At 32.6% G+C, this 9,337-nt stretch overlaps 1 protein-coding gene across 3 annotated transcripts; it reads left to right on the top strand.

Moving 5' to 3' along the window:
* Nucleotides 1-2,410: 2,410 nt before the first annotated feature.
* LOC107920251 (squamosa promoter-binding-like protein 6) lies at nt 2,411-6,671 on the top strand. Of its 3 annotated transcripts, none has more exons than XM_016849857.2 (5): nt 2,413-2,620; nt 3,453-4,123; nt 4,728-4,864; nt 5,442-6,186; nt 6,269-6,671. In XM_016849857.2, the coding sequence occupies exons 2-4, from the start codon at nt 3,474-3,476 to the stop codon at nt 6,164-6,166; spliced, it is 1,512 nt and encodes a 503-aa protein (XP_016705346.2). In that variant the 5' UTR covers nt 2,413-2,620; nt 3,453-3,473; the 3' UTR covers nt 6,167-6,186; nt 6,269-6,671. The 3 variants fall into 3 exon arrangements, with proteins under 3 accessions (XP_016705347.2, XP_016705346.2, XP_016705345.2); XM_016849856.2 differs by having other exon boundaries at nt 2,413-2,924; XM_016849858.2 differs by having other exon boundaries at nt 2,411-4,123; nt 5,526-6,186.
* Nucleotides 6,672-9,337: the final 2,666 nt, after the last annotated feature.

Here is a 9,337-nt window from a genome sequence, read left to right as displayed (position 1 = left end):
AAAATTTAGAGTTAACCGAATATCAGAATGTTACTATGAGGCTCTCGTGGTGCATGAGCTTATTGACTAGATCCACAGATGTTGGAAAACAGACTTGATGATTAAATGCTTGGTCAATAGGGTGCTGACAAGATTAAAATCATTCCTGTTGTCAGTGGCTCAGAAGAAGATAATTTTCCAATAAGGCATTGGGAGTGTTGGGAAAGGTTGCCACATTGAGATCTTAAGTTTCCAAGTTCAAGTCTTACGATGTATAAATGTCAAGTGTGGGTTCTCCTTCAGGTTATTCCAAGTTTAATTGTACTATGTGTTGACTTTGTTCGTATATATTTGATTTTCAGTTTGTTGTGATTTATATTGAGTTGATTCTAATTGATTATAGATGTATTATTTGTGATGCACTTGTACTTGTGGTTTTACATTGTAAATTCCTTCAAGAAAAAAAAAGGATCATTTGGTTTGGCACTTCACAAAGGATAAAGTCTCCCAGTTTGGCAACCCAAGTCCATCTAGAATTAGGGCAAGTTCTTTATTGCTTAAAAAAAGTACTTCTGACTCCAAAAACACTTTTGAAAGAAAAGTTGTGAAGAACAAGCTGAAATTTTTAGCTTTTCAGAAGTGCTTTTTAAAAGCACTTCTGAAAAGGAGTTGAAAAGGAGAAGCTAAAAGTTTTAGCTTTTCCTCTCCCAAAAGTACTTTTGGTACTTAATTACTTTTTCACCCCTCAAATAACATAGTATTTTCCTTTTCTTTCTTGGTGCTTAATTACAAATGTGTTAAATTATTAATTAAAAATAAAAAAATATTTTTTAAAATACTAATTACAAATATTTAATGGCTATATTTAAATATTTAAAATATAGTTTATATATTCTAATTAAATTTTATAAATAATTAATATTTATTGCTTAAAAATATTTAAAATTTATATTTCATATATTAAAATATTTACAACAAGTTATAATAATTTTTTTTATATTCTTACTAAAATATAATAATATTAACTAATTTAAATATTATTTAAATGTATATTTATTACTTGATAATAACATGTTTAAAATGGACATTTTATTTCTCAAAACTACTTTTTGACAGTAATACTAAACACTCAAATTTTAAACCAAACTTTTCAAAAGCATTTCTCAAAAGTACTTTTCTACAGCACTTTTCAAAAACAATTTTTAAAAGCAATGAAGAATTGGCCTTTACTCGTATAAAGGGGTGTGGACAACTATAAGGAAGCTTAATTGCTCGCCAAAAGGCAAGATGGTCACAGGAGAAGTTGTAAAAATTCCATCGCTTCGAAAGAAAACCTTTTGAGATGCCACTGATCATACCATGAGAAGTCTCATTTACCCTCATTTTAATTGACGCAACTTTTAATAGCCATTCGAAAAAGTAGCAATTATTGTTGTGGTTTGGACCATGAGAGGAAAATTGTCAATAATATCAACATAAAGTTCACTTGTCAAAAGGAATGACTAGTCCAGGATCATCATTGAAAGGCAAGAAAGGAAGCTTGTGGCAGATTTAGGGATGAACCTATCCTTTTCTTATTGTCATGTTGTTGCCCGATTGGGTGGCAAAAAACCATGAAACTGGTAACTCGTCCAATTAACTGGGTTGAGTTCCTCTTTTAGTTCTTGTTAATCTGTTGTTGCCACTTCTTTGTTATGGAATGAAAATTGTATTTCTTAAGAGCAAAGCCATAAATAATGACAAGGGGTTGAAATTACATGCGTTCAAAGATTTATTGTTATTTAATGTGTTAAATAAATTCGAGATTAGGTAAAAGTTCAAAATAAGTAAAAGTATCATGAAGGTCTTTAAGAGTTGGATTGCATCTTATTCTCTTAACTCAAAAAAGTAGTTAAATTAATCTCTTTAAGTTAGATTTAGTAGCAAATTAGTCCTTTTTATTTAAAATTTCATTCATTTATGTAGTTAAAAATTAATTGGTAAGATATAATAATCAAGTAGCGAGTATATAACATGTACCTTATATTAATATATAAAAATAAATTTTTAATTAATATAAAAACTTTTATGACATTAACATAAAATGGGAGATCAACATAATGAAATACCCCAAAATTAGTATTAAAATTTTTTTTAAACGCAACATATAACTTTTGGTCAATTATTGGTTTAAACTACAACAAAAATACAAAACGAAACCCACATGTAACATCAACGATTAAACAACGCAAAACAAAGACATGTAAGACTAAAACATCAATTATGGGTTTAATCAAAAGAAAGTTTTTTTTTATAATTATAAAAAAATTCTAATAATCCATTTTCTCTTTGTAAAGACTGTTTTTGTCAATGGAAGAAAGGTCAAAAATGGAATTTACATGAAAAGAAAAAAAAATACATCCCCTCAAAAGCATACAAAAGACCTGGGCATGCTTTTGAGACACAGAATATAGAATAGTAGGAGGAAATCATGTTGACTCACAGTGTATCTGCTTCGACCTCACCACATACCTGAGAAAAGAAAAGAAAAAAACAACCCAATAAAAGATTATAATAATAATACAACTTTCTTTGTTCCACTATCTCAACTATCTGTCTTTCTCTGGTTTTCATCATTTGCTTTCTTCTTCTTTTCTCTGTAGTAAGCTTAATAAAAATCTTGATAACCCTTTTCTAAATTTCGGGTTTTTTTTTGTTTTCTCGAGGGTTTTTTTTGGTGTTGTTTGAGGGGTTTTTGTTTGGTTTCCTAGAAAACTGTAGGAAAAGGAGAGAAAGTTGGGAATCTTGCGACATCCTAAATTGTTCTACTACAGTTTTTAACAGGGACTAAACGTACCCATGTGAACTCTTTTTGTCTGTTAATCTCCGTTAATTGGTTGTTTTCATCTTTCTTTTTTTTCCCACTTTTTTTTTGGTTGATTAAGATTTTGGAAAACAAAGAAAGAGTAAGCTTTTTCTTAGCAACTCTGTTTTCTTGGGATTTGAAACGTGAAAGAATTTGTTTTTTTTTTTTGATTCTATGAACTTAATTGCTTCCATGGGATTGGATTATCAAAAGAATAGGAATTTGTTCATTTCTGTTTTTAGCAAAGAAAATAGTTATCAGCTTTTTTCTTGGGCAACTCAAATCATCATCTTTACTCAGTTAACTTATTATGAAGAAGTTCATTGTGCTTAAATGTTCTTTTTGATTTTCTCCTTCACTTTTACTGCAACCGAACATAGCTCCGATTCGTTCTCTTCTTAAATATCTCTTAACTTTCTTTTTCTTTTTTATTTTATTTTTGTAATGTAATGCTAAAATTGAAATAACACACCGATGAAACCGATGGTCTGAATCTTTATTACACTTGTTATTTGTTAGCACATTATTTTTGTCTACTGTTAAGCTGCTATTGTATGCTTCAAGTTTCCAATTTATTTGTTAAGTGTTGATGATTCTTATGTTTAACTTGTTTACCAATTATGTATAGGCATTTACATTATTCATAGTGATGGAGTCTTGGAGCTATGGGTCTGAAGGGAAAGGCCTTCTTTTTACCGATGAAATGGATGTGGATGCTTTTTCTAGAAGTAGGAAAGCAATGCTAAGTTGGGACCTCAAGCCTTCCACTGATCTTGAAGGTGTTGAGAGCATGGAATTCATGGATTTTGGTATTGCTGCTGATATGAACAAAAAACCCTTTTATGGTAACACTAGTATGGGGATTTTTGGAGCTGAGTTTGGTAATGATTCTACTAAAAGTCTAGTTTCCCCTACTTGTATGATTTCCTCTACTTCAGATTTTGGTGAAGAAGAATCTGGTTCCAAGCATTGCAGCTCTTTGATGGACTCTAACAGTCAGGAATCTTCACTGATTGATTTGAAGCTTGGGAGATTGACTGACTATAAAGATGCACACCATGGCAAGTTCTTGAAGGAAACCTCTGTTGTTTCCCCTGTTCGACCGGCTATTGTGCCAAAGAAAGCTCGAACCACAAGCTTACATTCTCAAATTCCATGCTGTCAAGTTTATGGTTGCAACAAGGACCTTAGCTCTTCGAAAGATTACCACAAGAGGCACAAAGTTTGTGAGGCTCACTCTAAGACTGCCAAAGTAATTGTCAATGGAATTGAACAGCGGTTTTGTCAGCAGTGCAGCAGGTTGGTTTTCTTTTTTATCACTCTTTTGCCTTTAAATGTTTATCTGTCTATGTCGAATTTAGTGGTTATTATATTTGGAATGATCTGATGAACTAGCCTGCTTGTTCCTAGGCTTGTTGAGGAAGTTATTGGTGATAATTGATAAGATATAAAGGATGTATTTTAACAAATGAAAGGGGCTTGTTCATGTTCACAACAAGGAGTTTCAAAGTAGGCAATGAAACCAATTTAGAGAAGTTCATGTAAATGCAAATGAAGAAGTACAGGGTTATCCTTGTAGGTTTCTTGCAGAACAACTTTTTCTTTTTGGAGGAAGGTCCCCAAATCCTTCCTTCTCTGTCCTTCCCTGGCAATAACTTGGCAACCCATATTGGGGACATAACTGTTCCATCAGGAAAAAATTGTGCCTCATGTTAGGAAATGATTGTATACAATTTTAAACCCTTAATTCATGGGAATTTGTGCTTAAATTTTAATCTTAGTTTAGTTTATTTTATTCAAGCTCATTAATCCTAATTATTTTAGTTCATTGTTCTGCACTTTCATGGCCCTTATTTTGACACATTTTTGTTGGTATTAATTGTAATTCTTATTGCTTCATCAGGTTTCATTTACTGGCTGAATTTGATGAGGGTAAGCGCAGTTGTCGTAAACGCCTAGCAGGGCATAATGAGCGCAGAAGGAAGCTTCATTTCAATACCTTTTCTGGAAAATCACATAAGTTGCCTCATTCATTTCAAGGTATGAACAATCTCTTACCTTTAAATCTTCTGAATACATTTGAAACTAAGATATAAACTTAAACCTGTCCCAAGGCAGAATTGGTCATGTAATTTAAGCCACTAAGAACGTTTAGTTGCAGTTTCCCTGACTTCTACTTTCACTTGCATTGGTACAGGTAGTAACTAGTATGTGCGGACATATAAGAGGGAAATAATTTTCTAAAGAAATGCATTCTAATGTTATTTTCTATCACGTACTTATTCTGAAACTTTGAGAAGTAGAAAAGCTAATGCGATACCTGATCAGCAATCTTTGAACTGAAAAATGCTTGTCTTCAGAAACACGCAACTGAAATTATCCATGTGGAAGCAGTTTTACAAGATTTTATGTTGGGAATGTAAAATACTAAAAACTACTAGAAAATTGTATAACCGAAGCATTTTATCTTACTTAAAGTTTTAATGAGTTCAGATATGCTTCTCAATACCGGTTAATCAGACAGAGTTGTAGTCTTAGCTTGCTTTGCTTTCTTAGTTTGCTGTAGAATTTTATTTTGCTAACTTTTAACATGTTGGTCACCTATGTGGATTGTCAGGTACCAAATTTCTGGGAACCTCCATACCGAAACAAATGCCTTTTGTTATCCCTAACATATTTCAAGTTGACTTTCTTCATCCAGAAAGACAGGCATACAGTAATCAATATCAGCAGGTTAAATCTGAAGAGAAACCAATGTATAGTTCTCAATCAGCAATGCCAATCACAAACGGGCAGTCGTCTTTCTTTCATATGCATGACAGTGGGAAGCAACATCTTTCTGGAACATTATCATCAGCAACTGAAGCCTTCGATGCTCCTAGTGCAGCACCAACAGTTAAAGAGTTATCTGGGGTTTCACGCTCAGACTGTGCTCTCTCTCTTCTGTCAGCTCAATCCTTGGATTTGTCAAGCCATGTGACAGGTATTCAAATGACTAGGCCCTTGATCAATCAAGCTGGCCTTGCCCATCGTAGCACTGAGAAATCTGCAGTGATGAGTTACTCGGAAAAAGGTAGCAGTTTCTATTCATGTGGGATGAACCCTACCGGAGTAAGCCAAGAAGGGTCAGTCGTGGTCCCTGATGCTGGTCATACTGCTAATTTTGAAGGTAAAGTCCAAGACTTGGATCTCTTGAGTGCAAGGTATTGTCTTTCTCCTGAAACTGGGACCACTGTTGATTTGCTTCAACTTTCAACACACCTCCAAAGAGTGGAGCAACAGAGGAACTCCATGCAAGTAAAGCAGGAAAATGAGGATCTGTTTTATTTCCTTTCCACTTAATTGGTACAAGAGGGAGAAAGGTATATGCACTAACATCTTTGTCATATTATTTTGAAGGATTAAAAGAGAGAGGTTAATAATAATGTTCTGTTATTCTTGCAGGCTTTCAGGGAGAGTTGCAAAAGTGCTGCATTAAACTCTTTTTTTTATAACCTCATTGGTGCATTTTCACAATACGCTGTTAGGAGACTCGATACCATTGGTAGTACATCTCGTTTTCCGGTCAGTACATAACAGAGCGAATTCTGGAACTGTACATTGGTGCAATTTCAGTAGGATTTGTTCCTTTTCTAGAACTCTTGTTCTCTGGTGATATTATGTAGTTAAGGTGGTTTAATGATTATGTTAATATATGATGATATAATCTGAGATATTGTAGGAAACACTTTTAGCTTGGTATATGATCCCCCCATCACTTGGTTGCATTGAAGGGGCAATGTTCAAAGGGACAAACTAAGAGTCAAGTTGGAATAAAGATCACCCTGTAAAAAGAAGTTTAGAATCATTTTGCACTGACAGCTTATATTATATTATGATATATGTATATGATATGCTTAAAGCTTTTAAATGGTTGATGTTAATTGGAAGAAGATATGCTAGTCAGTGTGTTGCATGCATATCTTTGTTTAAAATATTTCTTGCTACTTTATTGCTGGTTGATATTAGTTTACTCTGGAGCATGATAACTTTTCTGCATTTCTTTACAGCCACCATTCTTTTTCTTTATATATATATAAAGTTATACCAAAAGTCTTGGAGTTTTGACTGGATGTTACTTCAGTATTATCAAGAAGTTGATGATTGAAGTGATACTAATCTCGTCATATAAAAGAGAACCCCAAAAAGTACATTAATCTCAAGTCTAATATATTGCTTGAGAATAACTCGAATTTACATAATAAAACAAAATATTTTAAATTTATCCAGACACGTTATTTTGAAACATGATACGATATATAAGTGTAGGTTTTTAAATAGCTACAAGAATGAAATGCAGCCATTAAAATCCCATGGGAAAGAGTGGCAACTTGGCTTTTTATTTACATCAATATTGTCAGCTCAAGGTTTGCACTCTAATATATCTGATTGGGATTATGGATTATTCAACCAACAATGGATTATGGATGTTATAATATAAATATTAGCCTAAGTGGTAGGCAGTCACTCTCTCCATAATAATAATAACAGTGTGGAGATGGTAGAGATGTCCATGGATTTAAAAAAGGGTATATTTATATTTTATCCTATTAAATTTTAAAAATTTCTTTGGAGTACCTCAATTATTTGAGGTATGTTGATGTTTCATCTCTGAACTTCTTTTTAATTTGACCCCTTGTAAAACATTTAGCTTGAAATTATAAAATTTGTTAAAACTTTTTTTTTCTAAACCTCACTCATTAGTATCAGTTTAATTCTCTCTATTTTAATTTTAAATCAAGTAGGTATTTTAATATTATATAATTTTACGCAAATTTAATTAAATTATAATTTTGACATTAAGGCTTTATTTATTATTAATTTTTTGCAATATGCCCTATTTAGATAAGCACATATCGAGCTATTACTTGATAAAATTTCATTATCTTCTTAAAAGCTTAATTCCCATTTTGGCTCATAAAATCCATTTGTAACGTACCCAAGTCGGCTTAAATTAGACTCGAATTCGGAAGATTACATTAGCCACTGAAATGACCTAGTAAATTATCGGAGTTTTGAAAACAATCATTTTAAAACATTTGTTTATCTTAAAAGAAAACTTAGTTAATTATCGAATTATTTATTGCTCAAAATTTTAATTATATTATAACAGCGAAAAGTGATATCTATTTACGTTTTTAATGAAAATCGGGGTTTATGCATTGCTAAATAATTATTCATAATTCGATGTCCTAAAATTAAATTAAATGTCATGCAATATAAAAAAAAAATATAAACTCAAATTCTATGTCTCATGCCATAGTTCTAAATAAAATAATACAGTCTTTGAATAATAAAATAAATCAAATAATGAGGCTAAAGTAATTTTATAAGTAAAAACTGAGCCGAGACCATTCGAATGTTGTGTTCGCGTCCTAACCTAGTAGATTATTTGTAAGGATGAAAATTAAAGGGGAGTGAGATATGACGCTCAGTGTGAGTTCCATCATAAGAAAATCAATGCAAATTAATAAACCAAGCATATAATAATAGTATTCAGTACAATAATAGTCATATATAATAGCGGTAATTGACAGTTTTTTCGAGCATGCTTATGAATGCCATTGTAATGCAATTTTAGTTTAACAGTAAAGAATAAGGTCTTACTCCACCGCTACACTCCATAGAAGAGTTCCCCAAAAATCTTATATCCCGGACACTCCAGTTTGTGGGTGAACCACTAGTGTTGCATGTTAATATGCTGCCAGTAGTTGTGAATACATAACGGATTTGCAGATAAAAGTTGCCAATAATAGTTGTGGATAAACCACCAATGTTTGTAGGTTAATACACTGCCAATAGGTTGTAAATGCACAACAGGTTTGCAGATAAAAGCTGTCAGTAAGTTTATGGACAAACCACTAGTGTTTGTAGATAATTGCCAATACTTCCTCATTCCAAAGCGTCCCTACCCCATGCAATGCAGTATGACATACGAGTATCAATATAGTACATAAATAGTAGACATGGTCAACATGTATTTAGATAAACAGTAGCAGTAGAGATGTTTGTCATGTATTCGGTTTATCAGTATAGTAAGCATGTTGTTCATGTTATCAGTAATTCAGTCATAGAAGGCATGTACTAGTCACATATCATGCACATATAGTAATAATCTAATAAGCTAGTCATGGATTCACATTATTCACAATATCAGAGACTTAATTGAAAGAGTTAAAATACTAGAATTAGTTCAAGGATCAAGCAAGGACTAAATTGAATAGTTTAAAAAAATTTAGGGAAAAATTGTAAAACATGGACACATGGTCAAATGCAATGCCTTAAGTCATGTAGAGGGGTTCCATGGCCATGTAACAGACTGAAACCATGTGGAAATTGCAAAAACAAGGTACAGGGAAGACACGACTGTGTCGTAGGCTGTGTTGAGGGTCCTAGGCTGTTTAAGAATTGGATATCCTAGGGTTTCAAGGGGAACATGTTCGTGTGGCCATATTCTAAGGCACGATTTGCCTC

The sequence above is a fragment of the Gossypium hirsutum genome, chromosome D13, assembly GCF_007990345.1.
Source record: "Gossypium hirsutum isolate 1008001.06 chromosome D13, Gossypium_hirsutum_v2.1, whole genome shotgun sequence".
In the NCBI taxonomy this organism is placed as follows: Eukaryota; Viridiplantae; Streptophyta; class Magnoliopsida; order Malvales; family Malvaceae; genus Gossypium; species Gossypium hirsutum.
Note: the sequence above shows the minus strand (reverse complement) of the source record. Positions and strands in the feature narration are given on the sequence as shown.

Bases quoted from the DNA above. Each gene is read 5' to 3' on its own strand.
- LOC107920251 (XM_016849857.2), top strand. From the start codon at position 3,474: ATGGAGTCTTGGAGCTATGGGTCTGAAGGGAAAGGCCTTCTTTTTACC. The intron at 4,124-4,727 runs GTTGGTTTTCTT...TTGCTTCATCAG, and splicing joins TTTTGTCAGCAGTGCAGCAG to GTTTCATTTACTGGCTGAAT. The intron at 4,865-5,441 runs GTATGAACAATC...GTGGATTGTCAG, and splicing joins GTTGCCTCATTCATTTCAAG to GTACCAAATTTCTGGGAACC.